We start from the raw sequence: 23,590 nt of genomic DNA, 5'->3' as shown, positions 1-23,590 counted from the left end.
AGACAGGCCTGGGAGCACGCTGCCTGCCAGTTAGCAAAGAATTCACCTCCAGCTTTCCAGAGCTGCTGGCTGGACCCGCCTTGGGCTCTCTGGCCTCCTGGTACCCTCTCCCAAGAAAGCCTTTCCCTGTTTTCCGGATCTCTTGGCCTCCAGGCGCCCCCAGCCTGCACGGCCTCCCTCTGGCCCAGCCCTGGCCACACTGGGGTTGTCTCTGTCTGGCTCTGTCTCCCCCACTTTGAGGGGCTCTCCGAATGCAGGGCCTGGGGCCGGGGTGCCTTCTAGCCAGCATCACTCAGTTTGGGGTCAGAACGGAGGGGTTAATAAATAACTGTGGAAAGGGACTGGGCGTACTGGAATTCAGTGTTACAGGCATCTCCCAAGTTGACTTCCTAGGTCTCCAGGGGGAAGGAGAAGGAAAGAAGAAAGAGGAGAGACCCAGGGCCTGGGGGCGCAGGACACAAGCTTCTAGAGCTTCTAAAGGGATTGCAGTTGGGATATGATGGCCTGTGGCTTCCCCTCTCCCTCCCCCCATCCAGGACTTAACTCCAAATAAAACCCTGACCGTTGCCCAGAGTGTCATTTGACCGGTGGATTCCTGCCACAGCTGTGTCCTGGGGAAGGTTTAAATTAAACTGGATGCTTCAGGTCTCCAAACAATTCATCATGCTGGCCGGTGACAACCTAGGGGGATAGCCACCCAGGGCAGGCCTGAGCAGGCTGGGCGAAGCTGAAGGCTGTGTTCTCCCAACTCGCAACCTTGAGCCACCTGCTGACACAGGGCTGGGCATGCTGGAGCCCGAGTCAGACTTGGGGGACCCCTGGGTGTTTGGGGGACATGCCCAGTGTTTTCAGCTCCCTGGAAGGAGGGTCGTTGGTGGTCATTCCAGGTATGATGACGAAAGCCAGAGAGGGGCCTGGAGTCTGGCAGAGAGGGGTTTGAATCGGATTCCTCAATTTGCTCATCTGTAAAATGGGGATCCAAGGGAACGGGCCGGCCTGAATCCTGGCTGAGTTCCACGGCAGATTTTTCTAAATAAAAACGCCTTGAAGACTTGCCCAAAGTCACTCCTCAGCGACGGGGTGGGGGCTGTGATCGCCCACCACCGTCTGCGTGGCAACGGCAGGGTGACGGGAGGCCAAACCTGGTCAACGGAAGTAGTCCAATCCTGGGGCATCCAGCGCCCCCCAAGTTACCATGACAACCGCGGAGCGCCGGCGAGAACCCCAGGGAAGCGCCGGGAGGTGGGCGGGTGGGCTGGGTCGCTGGAGCCCCGCCCCCGGGCCACGCCTCCGCACGGCCTCTCCCCATTGGTCAGTAGGGAAGGCCCCACCCTCTCCCTCCAAGAGGCTATAAGGCGGGCGGGGCCGGCGGTGGGCGGAGCCTCGAGCCCTAGTCGGGGGTCGGCGGCGGCGTCCGGGGGCTGTGGCTGCGCGCGCCCGGGTGAGTGCCACGTGGGGGCGTCCGGGAGGACCCCGCAGGTTGGGGGCTCCTGATCGGGTGGGCGGGAGAGGACCCAGCGGCGTGACAGGGGCGGGGGGTGAAGGGCTGGAGCAGGTGGCCGAGACCCTTGGCCCAGTTGGCTAAAGCTCAGGACCCAGTTGAGCGGCGACCAGGGCCCTGAGGGCACAGGGTGGGGAGAGGGGAAGAACTTCGAGCGAGCGGGGAGTCTCGGTCGAACTCCCCACTCTGAGCCTGCTCACATGTGTGGTCCTGGAAGCAGCATGGACCTCACCTCGGGGTGCCTCAGTTTCCCTGTCAATCTTTAGGTTTATTGGGATCCCGCAGCTACCACCTCCACCCCTGCAGGGGGCTGCTTGTGCAGTTCTGTCCGGGGCGGGGGGGGGGGGGGGGGGAGGGGAGGGGGAGCTGGGGGGTGCGCAGGGGTAAGGGGCCTCTTCTCCTTTGCCGAAGAGGAAAGAGCTCAGAGAGGGGAAGGCACTTGCCCGAAGTCACACAGCAGGTAACGGCAGGATGTGAACCCCAGTCTTTCTCTTTCCAGAGCCCATGCTTTGAACCCCTGCAATGTCCCCACCTTGCCAGAGGCTCTCTGTGTGCACCTAGTGTGTGCAGAGCCCTGTGCATCCAGTGTCCGTGTCCCTCACAACGCTGCGAGGAAGGGTACTATCATAACTCTCTTTTGAGGGGCGCCTGGGTGGCGCAGTCGGTTAAGCGTCCGACTTCAGCCAGGTCACGATCTCACGGTCCGTGAGTTTGAGCCCCGCGTCAGGCTCTGGGCTGGTGGCTCGGAGCCTGGAGCCTGTTTCCGATTCTGTGTCTCCCTCTCTCTCTGCCCCTCCCCCGTTCATGCTCTGTCTCTCTCTGTCCCAAAAATAAATAAAAAACGTTGAAAAAAAAAATTAAAAAAAAAATAACTCTCTTTTGAGGAAACGGAGGTTCCAGGAGGGAACAATACTTTGCCCAGGTCGCAAAGCCCAGCGGGACAGACCCCAAGGCCTGGAAGGCCCTCCCACTCGGCCCTGCCCCTCAGGATGTCTGCAGTCGACACGTCAGAAGATGAGCCTGTGCGGCCCCCCAGAGACAGCCTGTGGGAGCAGGACAGGCAGGTGAGGGGCCGCCCCTCCCGAGGACAGGGGCACAGGGAGGGGTGGGGGGACTGTCCCTCCCGGGACAGTTTCGGGCCAGGGGCGCCCTCCCATGCCCATCCTTGCTGGACCTTGCGGGGGAGGGCTGCTGGCACACGCTACCCACCTCCCAGAGGGGCGCGCGAGGCCCGGGGCGGGGAGCATCTCTGCCGCCACACCCGGCTCCCCCTCCCCCACCTCGGGGTCTCTGCCCCCGGGTCTGTCTCTGTGCCCACCGTCTCGGCACTCTCAACGGCAGCAGCACGAGTGACAGCGATCACAGGACCTGCTCTGCACCGGTCCCCGTTCCACGCGCTTCGCGCACGTCGGCTCCTTGAATCTCCCGGCTCTAGAAACCCATTTTACAGATGGGGAGGCCGGAGCCCCAAGCTAAGCATGCAGCCCCACCCCCACCCCCTCGCTCGCCCCTCAACCCGGCCCAGAGAAGGGCAGCGGACCGAGGGGCGGCCGAGCTCCCCGCACCCCCTCGGGCCCCTCTGATGCCACCCGTCCCCGCAGAACGTGGTGCAGCGCGTGGTGGCCCTGCCCCTGGTCAGGACCACGTGCGCCGCCGTCTTGGAGGCTTACAGTGCCGCTAAGGACAGGCACCCGCTGCTGGGCTCCGCCTGCCGCCTGGCCGAGCACTGCGTGTGTGACCTGACCGCCCGTGCCCTGGACCACGCCCAGCCGCTCCTGAGCCACCTGCAGCCCCAGCGTGAGCACCCCCCCTCCCCGCCACCGCGTCCCTGGGTCCTGCCTTTGATCTCCTGGACCTCCACCCTTAGCTGTCTGCTTGTGGCCCCCTCATTCTGTGTCCTGACGCCCTCCCTCGTGGCCTGACGTACCTCAGGTATCTGCCTCCCCATCTGCCTCTCTGTCCTTGCCTCTGCGTGTCCTGAGCCCCACGTGCCCCCCGGACTCCTGTGATCAGCTGAGGGGTCCAACCTGACAGACGGGTGGGGGGCACAAGACCCTTGGCCTCACGTCTGACCCAGGAAGGGGGTCACCCCCTCCGCTCGAGGCCTCCCCCGCCTCCTTCTCAGCCAGTGTGCGTGACCTTGAGCCTGCTCTCTGGGGCATCTGAGCCGGCGAGGAGTCACCTTGGTGCTGGCAGCAGCCGGGTGGCAGGGGCTGAGGCGGGGAGGGAAGCGCAGGTGGGGCCCGGCCTGGTGACCCACCCACACCCTAAGGGTCCCCAGCCCCTCCCAGGGTGGCCCGGGCCTCCCTCTGCCTCTCCCTACGTGTCCCTCCCTCACTCCCTGACTCTCCCCCCTCCAGTGGCCTCCGTGAACAATCTCGCCTGCAGGGGTCTGGACAAACTGGAAGAGAAGTTGCCCTTTCTCCAGCAACCTTCGGAGACGGTGCCGTGGGGACCCAGAGGGGGCTGGGGGTGGGAAGGAGCAGGGTAACCTCCTCCGGGACCGGACCGGTCGGGACTGCACCAGCCAGATTAAAATAATCAGCACCCGGGGCGGGGGAGAGGGGAAAGGGGTGACAGGCATTGAGGGCACCTGTTGGGATGAGCACTGGGTGTGTATGGAAGCCAATTTGACAATAAATTACATTTAAGAATAGAATAGAATAGAATAGAATAGAATAGTAGAGTAGAGTAGAATAAAGAAATTGAAAAAAAAACCCAAAAGTAATAATAATAAACAGCACCCGAGTTTACTGAGCATTTAACACGTGCCAGGTGGTGCTGGTAACGCCTTCCACGACCCTGTAAGGGAGAACTTTCTTACTTTCCTCCATGTTTTAGAGGGGAAACTGAGTCCCAGAGCCAGGAAGGGCCAGGGACCCTGGGCACCCGGCCCCAAGGAGCTGGGGGAAGGGAAGGGAAGGGAGCCCAAACCTGGAAGGGGACCCCTCTCAGCAGGTGGTGACCTCGGCCAAGGACACGGTGGCCAGCAGTGTGACGGGCGTGGTGGGCCTGGCCCGGCAGAGCCGCCGCTGGAGTGTGGACCTGAAGCGCTCCGTGAGCCACGCCGTGGATGTCGTGCTGGGCAAGTCAGAGGAGCTGGTGGACCACTTCCTGCCCATGACCGAGGACGAGCTCGGTGAGCCCGGCTCGCGCCCACCCTGCCCCCGAATCCTTCTGCCCACTCCCCATCCCCAGAGGTTACGGATCAGAGAAGCCCGGGACTTGGCCAGGGCCGCACAGCAGTTCAGGAGGAACCGCCCGGGGCTGGAGCCCAGGCCTGAGCCCCCCCGGGCATTCCCACGGCCCCCCCGCCCCACCCCCTGCGAGAAACCAGACCACGCAGACCCTAGGGCTGTACGGGGCTTGCAGACTTGAGGGCCCCGGTCTCAAACTGGTGTCCCCTCCGATGGTCACACTGGCTTAAGCAGTGCCTTTAAAATGCTTCAGTGCATCGTGTGCATTTAACAATCAGATTTTGCCCTACAAGTCCTGATTTGTGGCTGGTCCTCAAAAACTAAACACTTGGGCTGAACGGCATCTGCCCCTTCATACGGTTCCCGTAGCCCCACCATTGTCACAGGGCTCCAGGCTGGCTCAGTCAGTGGAGCATGTGACTCTTGATCTTGGGTTTGTAAGTTCGAGCCACACGTTGGGGGTAGAGATTACTTAAAAAAAAGAAAAAATCTTAAAAAAGCAAAACAAAAAAACAGCATTCTCCAGCTTTCTACATCTTGTTTCTGACCCCAGAGACGATCTGACTTCTCTCAACCCCTGCTTTAGGGGGGCGAGAAGAACGTGCCGATGCACTCCCTCCTCTGCAGAAAGGCTTGGAGGCATTTATGAGGCACCTACTGTGTGCCGAGCGTTTGTAGCATACCCTTTTTTTTTTTTTTTTTTAGGATTTTTTTAAAGTTTATTTTGAGAGATCGCTTCTTGGCCTGTTGGCTAAGATCGAGTGTAGTAAAGTTTATTTTGAGAGAGAGAGAGAGAGAATGGGGGAGGGGCGGAGAGAGGGAGAGAGAGAATCCCAAGCAGGCGCCTCACCATCAGCGCGGAGCCCGACGCGGGGCTCGAACTCACAAACCATGAGATCATGACCTGAGCCAAAGTCAAGAGTCGGACGCTTACGCAGCTGAGCCACCCAGCTCCCCATAGTATATTCTTAACAGACCGTTTCACAGAGGGGCTAAGAGTGTCTGGGTTGGAATCCCGGGTCTGCCTCTTGCACACTGTGGGGCTTCATCGCCCCTTGCCTCAGTGTTCCTCATCTGTAAATGGGGCTAATGATAGTGCCTACGTCATAGGGTTTGGGGAAATGAGTTGATGTCCCTAAAGGAAAACTATAAATTTGGGAGCCCGCGGGCTTGTCAACGCACAAGGAGGGTGAGCAGACGTGGAGGGGGCGGCCATGCTGACCCCCATCCCCCCCCCCCCCCGTCCCGTCCTCCAGCGGCCCTGGCAGCGGAGGCCGAGGGCCCGGAAGTGGGGTCCGTGGAGGAGCAGAGGAGACGACAGGGCTATTTTGTGCGCCTGGGCTCCCTGTCGGCGCGGCTCCGCCACCTGGCGTATGAACACTCTCTGGGGAAACTGAGGCAGAAGAAACACCACGCCCAGGACACGCTGGCCCAGCTGCAGGAGACCCTGGAGTTGGTGAGATCCTTCTGTTCACTCCTTCCCCGTGATGCGGGCCGGTGAGCGTGGATCGAGTGCCAGCTGGGGACCCGGTCCTGAGCTGGTCTGACGGGGGAGGCAAAGCCGGGCTCAGCTGCCTCCAGCCCGGTGTGTTCAAGGCTGGGGCGGAGAGGGCACATGGGTCTGGGGGAAGCTCAGGGGGGTCGAGGTTCAGCCTGGGGAGACAGGAAGGGGCTTCGGTGGGGGGAGAGCCAGCAGGAGCTGGAATTTACAGGTAGTTAAAGTAGTTCAGGAGAGAAAGAAAACACCCCTCCCCTTGCTTTCCTGCCACCAATCCCGATCCACTCCAGCTTTTAGGTTCCAGTCTCTGCCCTCACTGTGTGTCCCTCCCTGCTCCAAAGGAACACGGAGCCCCCACTTTTTTTTTTTTAACTGTATTTATTTTGAGAGAGAGAAAACATGAGCAGGGGAGGGGAGGAGGGAGAGAAAGAATCCCAAGCAAGCTCTGCACGCTCAGCGCAGAGCCCCCGGCGGGGCTCGAACTCACAAACCGGGAGATCGTGACCTGAGCGGAAGTCAGAGCTTAACCCACCGAGCCACCCAGGGGCCCGCGGGAGTTCCCGCTTGGCTCAGCTCGATGACGTCAGACACCCCCAACCTGCTCCCGCATCTGAACCTCCATTCACCTGGGGGGGGTCAGGTCTCGACTTCCCGCTTCTCCGCACCCACATCAGACACCTCAGCCGGGATGCTGGCTCCGCCCACAGATCCCCTCCCCCTTCCTCACCCCCAGGCCCAGCCCCCCAAGCGGCACCTGGTCCCCCAGCTCCGTCCTGGTCCCAGGCTGTCGTCCCCGCAGCGGCCACCAGAGGGCGCCGATGCGCGCCCGAGTGGGTTTCTATCCCTGAACACCAAGTCCTCAAGGTCAGGTGTCAGAACGGGCTTCCTTTTTAAGGCTGAATAATACCCCAGAGTACAGATGGACCACAATTCCTGTTTGTCTTCTAATACCTGCCCCGTCCTGGGCACCGAAGGCACAGTGGCCCCGTCCTGGGCACCGAAGGCACAGTGGCCCCGTCAGGACGCTCAAAGCGCAGTAGGGGAATGAAGGTCATGATGAAAAAACATACCAGGCGCTGGGGCATCTGCCCAGCCAGGAGGCAGGGAGGGAAGACTTCCGTCCGCTCGGAAACACTGCAATGAGCCAGGCAGGGGTGTGGGGCGGAGGGAGGAGTGCACCTAGCCCGCCGGCCGGCGTGGCCGAAGTGAGTCTGAGCGACGGCGGAACCGCGAGTGGCGGCGTCTGGCCAAGAGCAGAGGAGAGAACGGGCCGGTTGGCCAGGCTGGATCAGCAGGGGAAGGTTGCAGGGAAGAATGTTCTCTACATGGTTATCGAGACCAGATCCACGCTAGGGTCCTGGCTCCCCCGAGCCCCCGGATCCCCAGCTGCACCCCCGCCCCTGTCCCCTCAGATCAACCTCATGCAGTGTGGGGCCACACCCACTGCCCCCGCCCGCCCTGGGAAGGTGCACGAGCTCTGGGAGGACTGGAGCCAGCGCTCCCCAGAAAACGGCCGTCGCCGCAGCCAGGTAGGGTGGCGGCGAGAGGGTGGGCGGGGGTGCGAGGGGGCGTTCTGGATCTATCCAGGGTGGCAGGGAGGGGGAAGGGTGGGGCCGGGCTCCAGCCGTCTCAAACCAAGGGCTGAGGTCAGCGGTTTGGAGTGTCCACGGGGAAGCTGGCCGGATGGTCCTACGGGGTGCCCTGTGGGGAAACTGAGGCAGGGCGCTGGTCCTGGGGGCGGGGGGGGAGCGCCCGTCGGGGACGCTGAGGCCCCTCCCCTCCTCCGCAGGCAGAGCTGGAGACGCTGGTCCTGTCCCGGAGTCTGATGCGGGAGCTGCAGGGCACCATGGACGCGCTGGAGACCAGCGTGCGGGGCCTGCCCCCCAGCGCCCGGGAGAAGGTGGCCGAGGTGCGGCGCAGCGTGGACGCCCTGCAGTCCGCGTTCGCCGACGCCCGCTGCTTCGGCGATGTGCCCGCGGCCGCCCTGGCCGAGGGCCGGGGCAGCGTGGCCCGGGCCCACGCCTGCGTGGACGAGCTCCTGGAGCTGGTGGTGCAGGCCGTGCCGCTGCCCTGGCTGGTGGGGCCCTTCGCGCCCATCCTCGTGGAGCGGCCCGCGCCCCCGCCTGACCTGGAGGCTCTGGTGGACGAGGTCGTGGGGGGCCCTGACCCCCGCTGGGCTCACCTGGACTGGCCGGCCCAGCAGAGAGCCTGGGAAGCCGAGCACGGGGACGGGCCAGCCCTCCCAGGCGACACTTCCAAGGAGGAACCCACGCCCCCCAGCCGCGCCAAGCACACCCTGATGCCAGAGCTGGACTTCTGACCAGATGGGGCCACGGGGCAGCAGACGCGGCCCTCGGGAGGTCGCCCTGCACCGCCGCCCCCCCACCACCCCGAGGTCCCCGCTGCCCCCTAGTGGCCATGCACGTGCAGTAACAGGCCGCAAGGGGGAGGTCGCCCTGCCCCCCCCCAGGTCCCCGCTGCCCCCTAGTGGCCGTGAATATGCACTAACGGACTGCGCGGTGGCCTTGGCCCAGGTGCGCGGTGGCGGTGGGGGGCTAAATTCAGACGCCTAGACCAGCTTCACTGATCTCAGACGCGCCCCAGTCTTTCCCTTGGACACAGGGGGACTGGAACCCAATTCAGGTCTCATTAGCCCCAAGCTGGGTGCCTCTGTCTGTGGTCCCCGGCCCTGCACCCCCCAAAAAAGCGGATCGAAACTCCCCAAAGAAACACAGTTTGCCCAGCGGCTGTCTGGGGGTTTGGAAAAGTAGGCACCCTCCCTCCACCCCCCCAGCTTGTACATCCTGGCCGGGGCGGGGTGGGGGGAGGGGGGAGTCCCTGAGAATATCCAGCTTCATCCGCTGGGCCTGCTGGATCCACGTGATTTGCCCTTTGGGGTCCACGCTCCAGAATAAAGGTGCTTTGTGTTGTCCAAAGGCCTATGGGCTCCGTTCGGGTTGGGGTGGGTGTTGGTTCCAGGGTGCGGGGGGCCTCAGGCGTGTGGGGCCGCAAGGCCCAAGCCAGGGTTCAAGGTTTGAAAGGAGTGCTACTCCTCCCCGGGCCTGCGGGGGCTCATCGTGCTGTGATTCCTCCAGCCGCACTGGTCCGGATGGGGCCGAGCGAGGTAGGGGAAGGGCCACAGGCCAGTCTCCTGGGGGCCCTCCCATCCTTTCACCGAATTCTCAGCCGCCCCCGAGACTCCCCTGTGGCCGGGTGGGGTGTTAGGAAACCACAGTCTGATGTGGTGAGGTCAGGGTGGCCCCTGGCTTCCCTAGGACCCGGCCCAGGGACGGTTCTGGGAGGTTGGACCACTTCCCACCGGCCGGATTCACTTCCCTGCCCCTGCGTAGAAACCTCCATGGCTCCCAGTCACCCTCAGACCAAATATCCAAACTCCTTTGCTGAGGCCGTGCCCTCCCACCCTCCCACCCGTCGCTCGGACTCGTCCATCGTGGAGCCCCAGCTCCAATGCCGCCGCCTCCAGGAAGCTCTCCCTCACTCCGCCCCAGTGGCCTAGCTCTGACAGTCCACAGTCCACCTTCTTGGGACCCCAAGCCCCCTCCACCTGCACTTGGGGCCACAGGCAACCTTGCCTTCTCTTCCCCTGGTGCGGCTGGGGGCTCCCGGAGGGCCAGGCTGGGTGAGGATGGGCAGAATGGCACACAGGAAGGGCATTTTGGCAGAGGGAAGGGCCCAGGCAGAGGCACGGCGGTGGGGGAATCAGTCTGACAGGAACAGAGTGGGGAGGGAAAGATAAAGGGTCGAGGTAAGTCTGGGAGCGGGGGGAGCGGGAGATAAGGTCCTGGGGTTGAGTCTCAGCCTTGCCTACGCCTGGGTGGGCAAGCTCCTTCCCTTGCTGAGCTGTGCCCGGCAGGGAGCAAACCAGATACGAATCCTGCCCTCGGGGACCCCACAATACAGTGGGAGAGACAGACGATAAACAAGAAACAGACGGAAATCATCTTGGTGTTAGTAGGGGATGAAAAACATAACAGGGCTGAGGGATGGGGAGCGTGTGAGGGCAGGAGGAGGGGTGTATATTTTTTAACTGGGGACGAAGGGGCCAAGAAGACTTGTCTGAGGAGGTGAGATAGAAGCAAAGACCAAGGAGCGTTCCAGGCAGGGGGCACCACCGGTGCAAAGGTCCTGGGGCAGCAGCGGGCCGAGTGTGTTGGAGGAACAGTGAGGAGGCCCGTGTGTTTGCAGCAGAGTGAGTCAAGGGGAGAAAGGGAAGAGGGGAGGACAGGGAGGTGATGGGGGCCAGGGGCGGGAGGAGGACTCAGGTTTTCCCCCAGGGAGGGCAGAGGCTTGGAGGGCTGCGGGCAGAGGAGGGCGGGACCTGACTCCGGTGTTCTCTGATGGTCTTTGCTGGGTTTCTCCGCCATCATTGTGCTGCGGCGGCCCTGTGGGAAGGGGAGGGGCCCACCCAGGGGTTCCCGCCTCCCCTGCCACCTTTGGGAAGCGTTGGCTGGGAGGACAGAGTTTGGGGGACATCCGCATTTTGTTCCCCAACTGTTTGGTAAACACGCGATTGCTCCAAGGAGATGACCTGGGGGTCATCGGGCTGTGTCTGAACCCTCCCTCCTCCCAGCTCAGCGCCCGGAACGGCCAACTGGGTCTCCACCAGCGTGCAGCTGGGGCCCCTGTCCCAGGAGCGGGCAGGGGGGAGACTTAGCTCGGGTTGAGAGGTCATTTCTCTGCCGGCCTGTGCCCCTACCCACCGTCAGCCCACCCCGTCCACAGGCTCTGGGTCTGGGTTTGAATCCCGTCCCTGCCACTTCCTGGCTCTGTGGTCTCCCGCCCAGGATGCCTCCTCCAGGAAGCCACCCTGGGTTGTCCCAAGCCCACCGGGCCGGCATCTCACTGCCAGGATCCCCCTGCTCTTTTGACACCCTGTATCCATCCGCGTTTCGGCCCTAATTTATCAAGGGAAGTCCCTCCCGGAGAGTGACGCATCCCCTCCCTGCTCAGGCGACACCGGGCTCCTCTCTCCCCGCCCGGACGATGCGAAGCTCGCGTTTGTTGAGTACCTGCTCGGTACCCGGCACTGGGGTAAACAGGTCCCGTGCTTGACCACATTTCACACTCGGAACTATCCTATGAGCTGGCCCGTCCAGCCAAACATCCCTTACAGGCTGACCGAGTGCCAGGTCCATTTCTGCCGCAGGAGACGTAGCTCGGAGTGAAACAGGCCTGAGGGAGGGGAGCTGTGCGTTGTGGGGAAGGGCTCCGCGGGTAGCGAGAACAGCATGTGCAAAGGTCCCGGGGCAGCACCTTGCCTGGCGTGCTGGAGGAACCGTGAGGAGTCCCGCGTGGCTGGGGGAGAGCGAGCGAGGGGGAGAGAGCTGGAGGAGGGGAGGGCAGGCAGAGAGCAGGACCCTGCGGGCCACGGGGAGGGCGTCTGGAAGACGAACCTGAGGCCGGTGGATGGTAACTGGCCAAGGGGTCGCGGCAAAGCAGAGCTCTGAAGTGTACTTCGCGGGTGGAAACCGGAGGCCGAGACAGCCTGTGGGCAGGGCCTTGGGGGCAGGGGATGGTCCGCAAATCCCTCGGCCTTGCTGGGGGTGGGGGGGCGTGCCGTGGGCAGAGGCCGCCCGGTGCGGATAGCAGGGGAAAGGTCCTGGGCCCAGGGCCCACGCCGGGCTGGGCAGGCTGCACGTGACCGCCCAGGGCCCTCCCCCGGCCCGCTGGCCGCCTGCCTCTGCCGGCCGGGCCCGGGCCTGCCCCAGACCCTATAAGGCCTGGTAGCCGAGAGCAGAGCCAGCCCCCAGCTGCACCGCCTGTGGCTCTGAGGGACCCTCCCGCACCCCAGGTGAGCAACGCCAGGGTGAGGCTGGGCCGGAGGGGTGTGGCCGGCGCGGGAGGGGTGCGGCAGGAGGCCCGGGAGCCCCCCGATTCACACACCCTCTCCGCCCCTTTCCAGCTGCTCAGAATATTACCATGTCTGCCCCAGATGAAGGAGGCCGGGATCCTCCCAAACCCAAGGGCAAGGTGAGGGGAGGTGCGGTGGGGGAGATCCCTGCCGGGACGTGGGGACCCCCCCGGAACCCTGGGAAGGTGACCTTCACGGTACCGGGGTCCGGAGGGCCTGGGAAGGGTGGGGTGGGAAGGCTCTGCGAGCCATGGTACCAACTGTCCCCTCCGGTCCCAAGCTGAAGGGTGGGGGGAGCGGGGGGACACAAGCAACCCTCAGCTCCTTCCCTACCATGTGATCTGGAACCAGCCGTGGCCCCTCTCTGGGCCTCAGTTTCCCCATCTGTGAAATGGGGGGGGGCGTGGAGGGAAAAGGCCTTTGGAGACCCGGAGGATGAACTTTTCCTCTGTCTACGGGAGGCAGGCTGACTCTGCCCGTGGCCCAGGCAAAGAAACTGAGACTCAGAGAGGCTAAGACACCCTCCTGGGATGTACCCAGGATGAAGGGCCCGAGGGGATGCAGGAACCCAGTGCTGTCCAAAGCATTCCCCCCACCCAGCACCCTGGCCCTGCTAACGCTTCCCCCGCCTGCCCCGTGTAGACCCTGGGAAGTTTCTTGGGGTCCCTGCCTGGCTTCAGTTCTGCCCGGAACCTGGTGGCCAGCGCCCACAGTTCTGCGAGAGAGGTCCGGCCGGTCGCCGACCCTGCGGGTGCGTCCGCGCAGCCCCAGGCTCAGGGTGAGTGGACAGCTCCGTGGGGGCGGCGGCTCTAGAGGTGGGTCCCGGGAATAAACATCCCCGAGCAGGGACTTTTGATCATCTGGGGGGGGTGGGGGGTGGGGTTCACACGTGCCAGCATCACCTCAACAGACACTCCAGGCTGGCGTGCTCAGGTGGCACCAGATGGGGAAAACTGAGGCCTACGTAGGGCAGGAGAGGGGCCCAAAGTAGCATAACCAGCAACGGCGAGGGTGTGGACACAGCCTGTCTCTCTGCTTTCTCAACCCCTCCCCTGCATCCCACCCCATTTCTGATGCACCGGGGACTGGGTGCTCCCCATGTCTGAGCTCACTGAAGGTTTCCATCCTGGTTCCCAGCAAAGGGGGCTGGCTTCCCTGGGGTCACATAGCCTTGGCGGCAGGGGCTGGGGGGGGAGGGAGCGGGGGACTCCCTATCCTCCATTTGCTCAGCGGGGCTGATGCCGGGGAGCGTGGGCCTGGACGCTCGCTCACTCTGGGCCCAGCGCCCCAGGCCAGTGACTCCTGCCCCACATACCCAGGCCAGACAGGCAGCTGCGGCTGGGGCGGGGCCCTTAATACCCTTCCTCGGGTCCCCTCCGGGGTGAGTGTCCAGGGCCCGGGACCCGGGCATAGAAAACTCCAGAGAACTCCCGTACCAGCAGCCCAAAGCCCCAGGGCTCCAGGGGAGCCTCCGGCAGGGCTCAGTCACTGGCTGTCGATGTCACCTCCTGCTGTCCCTGGCAGGGCGGCTGGGACATTCCTGACCTTTCAGGCTGTGCCCACCAATTACGCAACGGGCCCCAGGCCCGTTGGCTGATGCCAGCCCACGTCCCTCGCCCTTCCTGGTTGCCTGACCAGCTCCTGTGCCCACAGCAGCCACCAACCTGGAGCAGACGGCCGGCGGGGAGAAGCAGCCGCCGCCTTCAGATAAGGTGAGAGGGGCTGGTCGACCTGAGGCCTGATGGCCTCCGCCTCCTTCTGGCGCTTCTCGGGGGAGGTTTCGGTTCCTGCCTTCTGAGGGGCTGTCGTAGGCCAAGGGGAGGGCAGACACCCCAGTGCGTCCTGCTGTGGGATTCCAGGCGTAGACTCCCCTCTGAGCTTCCGTTTCCACATCTGCGAAATGGGTGCAATGCCGACCACCGCCCACCTGCCCGGCGCGGCAAGGCTGCGCACGGTCTCCCGCTCTGTCTAGCAATAACGGGCCGGAAACACGGGCCCCTCGGCGCACGCCAGGCTCGGGGCTGCGTGCTTTCTGTGTGCCGCTTACTGGTGAACCTGCCCCGCGAGGAAGGGAGCGAGAGTACCCCACACCACAGCCAAAAAGCACAGAGAAGCCAAGCCGCTTGCTGAAGGTCACACAGCCAGGCGTGGCTAGGGAACCTTCCTGCACCTTCCATCCATCTCAGATGAACAGGGCTCTCCCCTCGCTATCACGTCCCCAAGGCTGGGCCAGACGGAGTGACTGATGCGCGACCGCTAAGGGCCACAGCAGGGCGCCACAGCCCTGTTAGGACTGCTTCACTGGGCACACTTAAGGGCCCATCCTGGAGTCTTTCTTTTTCTTTAAAGTTTATTTATTTATGTTGAGAGAGAGAGCGAGTGAGAGTGGGGGAAGGGCAGAGAGAGAGAGAATCCCAAGCAGGCTCCGCACCGTCAGTGCCGATCCCGATTCGGGGCTCGAAATCACGAACTGTGAAATCGTGACCTGAGCCGAAGTCGGACCCTTCACGGACTGAGCCACCCAAACGCCACCCCACCTCCCCCACCCCCCGCCCCCCTGCAGTCTTACTCTACTCCCCTCTGCCCTCAGCTCAAGGAACGAGGAACGCCAGTGGCCCTTCTGGCCCAGATTACAACAGACCGGGACAGCCAAGGCCACACCCTGTTCCCTCCCCGGCTTCTCCTGCAAAGTGCTTCAGGCACCTTGACTCCCTTCCTCCACAATCCTTGAAGGAGGCAGTTGTGTTAGTCACCAGGCTTCAGCCAAAAAGCTCAGAGGGGATGTGTCTTGCCTGAGGTCACACAGCGGGGGGCTAGAGAGGGGCGGAGGGCTGAGATTTGAACTCAGGTCTCTGCAGGCACACAGCCCAAGCGCCCACTTGAAACGAGGCAGGGTAGCAGGTGGGCAGAGGTAAGAACAAAATTTCGGGGCTCCCTCCAGCTCAGTATTGTGGCCATTTGTGGCCAGATCCCTCCTGGTTGTGGTACGTCCTGGGCGCTGCGGGGGGGATTGCACGGCATCCCTGTGCCCTGCTCGCTCGACGCCTGGGGCACCCTGTCCCCGAGTCGTGGCAACCACAGATGTCCGCAGACGCCACCCAGGGTCCCCTGGAGGGTAGAATCACCCCGGTTAAGAAGCTCTGGATTACAAACAGCACACTTGTGGTTGAAAGTGAGTGGTGGCGACTCAGGCCGCCACAACCCTTTGTTAGTTTGACCAGATTAGAGAAACTGCCCTTTGAAGAGTAGGCAAGACGAACCAACTATGTCACCCGGCACCCGGCACTGAGCCCAAGGCCAGGGGACTTTGGCAAAGGTTCTGGGGGTGTGGGGACCTGCCACTGGGGGCGCAGGCCAGGCCCTGGAAGGCCATGGCTGGATGACAGTGTGAGAGCAGAGTATGTACAGGCGGGAGGTGACGGGCAGACTCTCTGGGTGACAGTCCTTCGCCCTAATGCACGCGAGGGATCGGGCTGGCTGAAGTCTGGGGTGCGGAGCGCCTCGGGCTCTCCTCTTGACCACGCGTGTCCTTTCTTATCAGATGACCCCTGGGGCAAAGGACCTGGTGAGCTCCAAGATGAGTAAGACCAAGGACACCATCTCCTCCGGGATGGCCAACGTAGTGGACGCAGCTAAAGGTGTGGTGCACGGAGGCCTGGGCATGACCCGGTCTGCCCTCTCAGGTGCCAAGGAGACTGTGGCCAGTGGCGTCACAGGGGCAGTGGGTGTAGCTAAGGGCACGGTCCAGACCGGCCTGGACACTTCAAAGACCGTCCTGACGAGCACCAAGGACACCCTATCTACTGGGCTCACAGGCGCACTAGGCATGGCCAAGGGCACCGTCCAGACCGGCCTGGACACCACCAAGAATATTGTCACAGGCACTAAAGACACAGTGTCCGCTGGGGTGACAGGGGCAGTGAACATGGCCAAGGGCACCGTCCAGACCGGCCTGGACACTTCAAAGACCGTCCTGACAGGCACCAAGGACACCCTATCTACTGGGCTCACAGGCGCACTAGGCATGGCCAAGGGCACCGTCCAGACCGGCTTGGACACCACCAAGAATATTGTCACAGGCACTAAAGACACAGTGTCCGCTGGGGTGACAGGGGCAGTGAACATGGCCAAGGGCACCGTCCAGACCGGCCTGGACACTTCAAAGACCATCCTGACGGGCACCAAGGACACTGTGTCCACGGGGCTCTCAGGGGCAATGAACATGGCCAAGGGCACCGTCCAGACCGGCCTGGACACCACCAAGGCTGTCCTGACGGGCACCAAGGACACTGTGTGCAGTGGGGTGACTGGTGCCATGAATGTGGCCAAAGGGGCTGTCCAGACCGGCCTGGACACTTCAAAGACCGTCCTGACGGGCACCAAGGACACCCTATCTACTGGGCTCACAGGTGCACTGGGCATGGCCAAGGGCACCGTCCAGACCGGCCTGGAAACCACCAAGAATATTGTCACAGGCACTAAAGACACAGTGTCCGCTGGGGTGACAGGGGCAGTGAACATGGCCAAGGGCACCGTCCAGACCGGCCTGGACACTTCAAAGACCGTCCTGACAGGCACCAAGGACACCCTATCTACTGGGCTCACAGGCGCACTGGGCATGGCCAAGGGCACCGTCCAGACCGGCCTGGACACTTCAAAGACCGTCCTGATGGGCACCAAGGACACCGTGTGCAGTGGGGTGACTGGTGCCATGAATGTGACCAAAGGGGCTGTCCAGACCGGCCTGGACACTTCAAAGACCGTCCTGACAGGCACCAAGGACACCCTATCTACTGGGCTCACAGGTGCACTGGGCATGGCCAAGGGCACCGTCCAGACCGGCCTGGACACCACCAAGAATATTGTCACAGGCACTAAAGACACAGTGTCCGCTGGGGTGACAGGGGCAGTGAACATGGCCAAGAGCACCGTCCAGACCGGCCTGGAAACCACCAAGAATATTGTCACAGGCACCAAAGACACCGTGTCCGCTGGGGTGACAGGGGCAGTGAACATGGCCAAGGGCACTGTCCAGACCGGCCTGGACACTTCAAAGACCGTCCTGATGGGCACCAAGGACACCGTGTGCAGTGGGGTGACTGGTGCCATGAATGTGACCAAAGGGGCTGTCCAGACCGGCCTGGACACTTCAAAGGCCGTCCTGACGGGCACCAAGGACACCCTATCTACTGGGCTCACAGGTGCACTGGGCATGGCCAAGGGCACCGTCCAGACCGGCCTGGACACCACCAAGAATATTGTCACAGGCACTAAAGACACAGTGTCCGCTGGGGTGACAGGGGCAGTGAACATGGCCAAGGGCACCGTCCAGACCGGCCTGGAAACCACCAAGAATATTGTCACAGGCACCAAAGACACCGTGTCCGCTGGGGTGACAGGGGCAGTGACCATGGCCAAGGGCACCGTCCAGACCGGCCTGGACACTTCAAAGACCGTCCTGACAGGCACCAAGGACACCCTATCTACTGGGCTCACAGGTGCACTGGGCATGGCCAAGGGCACCGTCCAGACCGGCCTGGACACTTCAAAGACCGTCCTGACAGGCACCAAGGACACCGTGTGCAGTGGGGTGACTGGTGCCATGAACGTGGCCAAAGGGGCTGTCCAGACCGGCCTGGACACTTCAAAGGCCGTCCTGACGGGCACCAAGGACACCCTATCTACTGGACTCACAGGTGCACTGGGCATGGCCAAGGGCACCGTCCAGACTGGCCTGGACACTTCAAAGACCGTCCTGACGGGCACCAAGGACACCCTATCTACTGGGCTCACAGGCGCACTGGGCATGGCCAAGGGCACCGTCCAGACCGGCCTGGACACCACCAAGAATATTGTCACAGGCACTAAAGACACAGTGTCCGCTGGGGTGACAGGGGCAGTGAACATGGCCAAGGGCACCGTCCAGACCGGCCTGGAAACCACCAAGAATATTGTCACAGGCACCAAAGACACCGTGTCCGCTGGGGTGACAGGGGCAGTGACCATGGCCAAGGGCACCGTCCAGACCGGCCTGGACACTTCAAAGACCGTCCTGATGGGCACCAAGGACACCCTATCTACTGGGCTCACAGGTGCACTGGGCATGGCCAAGGGCACCGTCCAGACCGGCCTGGACACTTCAAAGACCGTCCTGACAGGCACCAAGGACACCGTGTGCAGTGGGGTGACTGGTGCCATGAATGTGGCCAAAGGGGCTGTCCAGACCGGCCTGGACACTTCAAAGGCCGTCCTGACGGGCACCAAGGACACCCTATCTACTGGGCTCACAGGTGCACTGGGCATGGCCAAGGGCACCGTCCAGACCGGCCTGGACACTTCAAAGACCGTCCTGACAGGCACCAAGGACACCGTGTGCAGTGGGGTGACTGGTGCCATGAATGTGGCCAAAGGGGCTGTCCAGACCGGCCTGGACACTTCAAAGGCCGTCCTGACGGGCACCAAGGACACCCTATCTACTGGACTCACAGGTGCACTGGGCATGGCCAAGGGCACCGTCCAGACTGGCCTGGACACTTCAAAGACCGTCCTGACGGGCACCAAGGACACCCTATCTACTGGGCTCACAGGCACACTGGGCATGGCCAAGGGCACCATCCAGACCGGCCTGGACACCACCAAGAATATTGTCACAGGCACTAAAGACACAGTGTCCGCTGGGGTGACAGGGGCAGTGAACATGGCCAAGGGCACCGTCCAGACCGGCCTGGACACTTCAAAGACCGTCCTGACGGGCACCAAGGACACCCTATCTACTGGGCTCACAGGTGCACTGGGCATGGCCAAGGGCACCATCCAGACCGGCCTGGACACTTCAAAGACCATCCTGACAGGCACCAAGGACACCCTATCTACTGGGCTCACAGGCGCACTGGGCATGGCCAAGGGCACCGTCCAGACCGGCCTGGACACCACCAAGAATATTGTCACAGGCACTAAAGACACAGTGTCCGCTGGGGTGACAGGGGCAGTGAACATGGCCAAGGGCACCGTCCAGACCGGCCTGGACACTTCAAAGACCGTCCTGATGGGCACCAAGGACACCCTATCTACTGGGCTCACAGGCGCACTGGGCATGGCCAAGGGCACCGTCCAGACCGGCCTGGACACCACCAAGAATATTGTCACAGGCACCAAAGACACAGTGTCCGCTGGGGTGACAGGGGCAGGGAACGTGGCCAAGGGGGCAGTGCAGACTGGTCTCGGCACCATCCAGAACTGGTTACCTGGCACCCGGGACCCTGTGTGGGGCGCACTCACCAGTTCCAGTGCCCCCCGCAAAGGAGGGGAAGCTCTGTCCCCCGGAGTATCCAGCGCCCCGGACACACTTGGTGCAGGCCTGGACCCTGTCCGGGAAGCCACCGCTGAAGCAACACGTCCCCAGGGGGCCACCCTGGGCAGGGAGGATGCGGGGCACGTGGCCACCGCGCGCGGCCATGAAGGAGCCACGAGCTTCGCGACACTCCGGGACGAGCTGAAGGAGCTGGGGGATGTCTTCCGGCCCCTGGATGCCGAGGAGCAAGGTAAGAACGGCAGGGCCGGCCCACCTCCCACGGGGCTGGGCTTCTGTAAAACCCATCCCGGGGCCTCTCGGATCCAGTGATCCCCTCTTCCCTGCAGCCCAGCTTGCCGCCTCCGAGCCTGAGCCGAGGGTGCTCACGGCCGACCAGCGCAGCTACTTTGTGCGTCTGGGCGACCTGGCCCCCGGCTTCCGCCAGCGGGCGTTTGAGCACGCCCTGAGCCACCTGCAACACGGCCAGTTCCAGGCCAGGGCCGCGCTGGCCCAGCTGGAGGACGCCTTCAAGCTGGTAAGAGCCTTCCCCTCCCCACGCTCCCCCATCCCCGTGTGGTGACCCGACGGGCATCTACTGAGCCCCACGGAGGCTTCTCCACGACGGACAGCTAACGTGTCGGCTCCTGCTCTGTGCCAGGGGCGGAGCTGAGCCCAGTCCAGCGGCAGCCCCCTGTGGCCAGTGCAGACGGCGAGGCTCCCCCAGCTCTGAGGACCTCCCGGTCCCCAAGGTCATGGCTCTTAGACGTTTAGATGCACATGCAGTGAAGAGCTCAGCAATGCTGCCTGAATCCAGATCTCCAGGCTGCACCCACACAACGGTGATTTCAGTCGGTGCCCCACGGTCTCTGGTGGGCCACAGCACGAAGACCGCGGGTCCGATCCAGCGGGATCTCCACAGGAGTGAACAGGCCCCTGGGACACTGGGCCATGTCTGGGGACATCTGTGGCTGTCACAACTGCAGGAAATGGTGCTCCTGGCCTTGAGTGGGCGGGGTCAGGGACGCTGCTCAGCCCCCCACCCCCAGTGCCCAGGACACCAATAGTACAGCACACAGAATGATCCAGAACCAGTGCCAGTGTTAGCAGGGCCGCGGAGGGGAAAGCCAGGGTTAATTATGGGGGAAAAATAACGAGTAAAGCTGTGCTCACCCCAGACACCGGAATGCATCTCCAAGTGGTTAGATGGCATCACCCAGGGTGACCTCAAGGTCTGTAAGTCACTGCCCTGTGTGTGCAGCCTCCCATGACCTCAGCAGGTGAGAGGTGGTCAACATAATGTAAAGGCTCCTGGGGGCCAGTGGAACCCCTTAACCTAGGAAGTGTCCCCTGGGGGGGGGTGATTCTGTTCCCAGGGACACTTGGCAATCTGTGGGGATGTCTGTGGTTGTCACAACCGGGGGGGGGGGGGGACTCCTCCTGGCATGGAGGAGGTGGGGACACCAGGGATGCCCCCCAGCAACCCCCCCAGCACCCAGGACTGAGGAGTGGCCTGACCCCACCTAGCTTTTTCTAGGGGGTCACTAGCTGCTGATGGGAGAACGGGCTGGACCCGGGAGATTCCTGCAAAACTCCCGGCACGTGACGGACAGTGGGGCCTCTGGGGTGGCTTCCATGGCAGCAAGAGGCACCGGGTTCAGAATGCGCCTCCGAAGCAGGGATGGGGGACACGAGAGAGGGGGACTCTGTAAGGCACCTCCGAGACCTTCTCATTCGTTTCTTATCAAAGGATTTTATTTTTTTGTGGCTTTTCCACCGTGCCCGGGAAAGGTCCAGACGTGAGGCTCCAGGGCCAGACCCAAACGTCCCCAGGGGACCAGCTGTAATGTCTCCGCTGGCGTCTCTTTCTTTCTAGATTCAGAAGGCCGAGCGGGCTCCAGAGGGCCAGTCACCTCCAGACCAGGGTCCGAGCAGCAGCGTGGAGGAAGGCGCTCCCCACGAGGTGCGTGACCGAACGCCGAGGCTCCCGCTCTTCTCCCTCCGCCCCCGCTTACCTCGCTCCCCGCTCCCGCAGGTGCCGGACGCCGGGGCCCTGTCCAGGGCCTGCAGCCTCGTCCAGCGGCTCCACGTGGCCTACAGCTCCCTGGCCGCCGGCCTCCAGGGCCTCCCCGAGGAGCTCCAGCAGCGTGTGGGGCGGGCGCGGCACAGCCTGTGTGAGCTCTACGGCCTGGTCTCCTCGGCCAGCTCGGTCCAGCAGCTGCCGGCAGAGCGCCTGGCCCGGAGCCACGAGGGCGTGGGCCGGGCCTGGCAAGAGCTGGAGCAGGTGCTGGACAGCGTGCAGCACGGCCCGCCGCTCTGCTGGCTCGTGGGGCCCTTCGCCCTGCCGCCCGGCGGGCAGCGGCTGTAGGCCGCTCCCGGCCCACGGGGGCCCTCTGCGGGGCCTCCTCCCCGGCCCCAAACCGGCTCCCCCTCCTCCCCGAAGGTCTGGACCCTGCTCTGCCTCGCCCCAGCGGGGGCACCAAGGACCGTGAGCTCAGCCGCACCACGCACCCGGCTCTAGGCCTGCCCGCACCGTCCACCCCTTCTCCTCCGGGTCTGGGGGCCCAGGGTTGCTAAGACCGCCGACGGAGGGCGTTTGCCTGAGGATCTCAAGCAAGCACTCCCATTAAGGAAGAGGAACGCACACGTGCCTAAGTCTAGAAGGTTCCGTCCAGTTCGCTTGCTCCTCCCTCCTGGGCTCCCGGCTCTGTCCTCGCTCTAGAAGCATACGCCCTCAGCAAACCATGTTCCGTTGCAGCCGGATGTACCAGAAGGCCACTGTCACCCCGAGGCAGGCTCCTACCGCCTCTGCCAACGCTCGGTGTGGCCAAGGGGCTTCGTGAGGGTCAAGCTGCGGCAGCCAGCAGCCATGGCTATGCCCCGGGCCGGCTGGAGGACTGGACGGGGGCGGATATAAAACCAGCCACTTCCCACCTGGGCCTACCCGGAGCTGATGCTCTGTGGCCCTCCAAGCACCTGGGCTGAGGCCTCTGAGGAAGGACCAGCAGAGCTTCCCCGCAGGGGACGGGGCCCTGGGACAGTGGGGGGGACAGCGGGACAGTGACCGCAGGTGCTCAGCATGTTCAGGTAGGCCCCACACTTGGTCGAGGCTGGAGAACAGCTGTGACGCAGCACCCCGTCCTTCCGGGCCACACTTCCCCAAATGCCCAGGGCAGCCACGCCGGGGTGGCACGTGGGGATACAGGACGCCAGGCGCGCCCTCCCTGGGCCTCACCTGTCCTCCGGCCGGGGGGGGACCCTGGCCAAGGAAGCCCCCGCTTCCCAGAACCCGCATCCCACCCTCGACCCCCCGGTCAGGCCCCAGGACCACAGCCCCTTCTCACACACGATGCGGTGCTCTGAGCCCAGGACGCGACACCAGCCTTCCCCCAAAGGGTCGCCAGGCTCCTGGGCGCTGGCCATGTGAGACACGGGGAACGGGTCAGGAAGCCCCTCGGGCCCGTCCTTCCTTGGTGTCCCTCACGCACTGTCATCACAGGAAGAGATGCTAGCTGGAGCTCCAGTCCAGCCAAACCAAACGAGGGGCGCCAGGCTCAGGAAGTCCCACCCTGACCACGGCCCCGGTGGGAACGGAGGCTCCTGGCCAGGGCAGGGTAAGTCACATACAGTGGACGCCACTGTTTAGCCAGCAACTGCCCAGTGCGGGTGTCGGTCTGAATCCGCGTGACGGCCCCGTGAGCCTGGGATCCTTACACAGGTGAGGAATGAGAAGCCCGGGGTGGGAGTGCCACTCATCCAAGGTCACAGAGCAAGTCCCGCCCCCAGTGCTCACACCCTTGGAACATCAAGGACACTGGCCAGCCCACAGCGGCCCCCAAGCCTGAATGGCTCGAATGCCCCGAGCTACCGCTTCTGGGGACCCTGAATCTTGCCTCAGGGGTCCCAGAGCCACCTGCAGCCTGGCTGGGAACAGAGAAGCACGGTCTCCACCCTCCGGGCCCAGGCCCGCCCGCTGGGTCCCTGCTCCCGCCTGGGTGCTGGGCGGCCGCACGCAGGAGGGTCAGACCACAGCCTCCACTCGAGCCCCCATTACTTCTATAAAGGCCCACCCCCCACCCCCACTCTCCCTCACCGTCAGCCCTGCAGGGCCAGGCCAGGCAGGGGCACCTTCGCAACCAAGATCACGTTCGCTGTGAATGCTACGGCTTAAATCCTTCGTCCCTGGACGGGTCCTGGACAGCTGCCCCAGCAACACTAAACAACCAAGTCAATA

General features: G+C 63.4%; 2 protein-coding genes across 7 annotated transcripts; both read left to right on the top strand.

Annotated features, from left to right (window-relative positions):
- Positions 1 to 1,126: 1,126 nt before the first annotated feature.
- PLIN5 (perilipin 5) lies at positions 1,127 to 9,126 on the top strand. Of its 3 annotated transcripts, XM_042977817.1 has the most exons (8): positions 1,127 to 1,441; positions 2,386 to 2,565; positions 3,103 to 3,298; positions 3,862 to 3,944; positions 4,457 to 4,640; positions 5,955 to 6,154; positions 7,609 to 7,725; positions 7,986 to 9,126. In XM_042977817.1, the coding sequence occupies exons 2-8, from the start codon at positions 2,491 to 2,493 to the stop codon at positions 8,514 to 8,516; spliced, it is 1,386 nt and encodes a 461-aa protein (XP_042833751.1). In that variant the 5' UTR covers positions 1,127 to 1,441; positions 2,386 to 2,490; the 3' UTR covers positions 8,517 to 9,126. The 3 variants fall into 3 exon arrangements, with proteins under 3 accessions (XP_042833751.1, XP_042833752.1, XP_042833750.1); XM_042977818.1 differs by lacking the exon at positions 1,127 to 1,441 and having other exon boundaries at positions 2,314 to 2,565; positions 4,460 to 4,640; XM_042977816.1 differs by lacking the exon at positions 1,127 to 1,441 and having other exon boundaries at positions 2,314 to 2,565.
- A 2,808-nt stretch (positions 9,127 to 11,934) lies between these two features.
- On the top strand, positions 11,935 to 23,590 carry PLIN4 (perilipin 4). Of its 4 annotated transcripts, none has more exons than XM_042977810.1 (8): positions 11,935 to 12,008; positions 12,120 to 12,187; positions 12,711 to 12,846; positions 13,722 to 13,780; positions 15,610 to 17,566; positions 17,864 to 19,609; positions 19,707 to 19,894; positions 21,233 to 23,590. In XM_042977810.1, exons 2-8 carry the CDS (start codon positions 12,137 to 12,139, stop codon positions 21,722 to 21,724), a joined length of 4,629 nt encoding a protein of 1,542 aa, XP_042833744.1. In that variant the 5' UTR covers positions 11,935 to 12,008; positions 12,120 to 12,136; the 3' UTR covers positions 21,725 to 23,590. The 4 variants fall into 4 exon arrangements, with proteins under 4 accessions (XP_042833744.1, XP_042833743.1, XP_042833742.1 ...); XM_042977809.1 differs by having other exon boundaries at positions 15,610 to 18,853; positions 18,953 to 19,609; XM_042977808.1 differs by having other exon boundaries at positions 15,610 to 19,609; positions 21,233 to 21,319; positions 21,392 to 23,590.

The sequence above is a fragment of the Panthera tigris genome, chromosome A2, assembly GCF_018350195.1.
Source record: "Panthera tigris isolate Pti1 chromosome A2, P.tigris_Pti1_mat1.1, whole genome shotgun sequence".
In the NCBI taxonomy this organism is placed as follows: Eukaryota; Metazoa; Chordata; class Mammalia; order Carnivora; family Felidae; genus Panthera; species Panthera tigris.
Note: the sequence above shows the minus strand (reverse complement) of the source record. Positions and strands in the feature narration are given on the sequence as shown.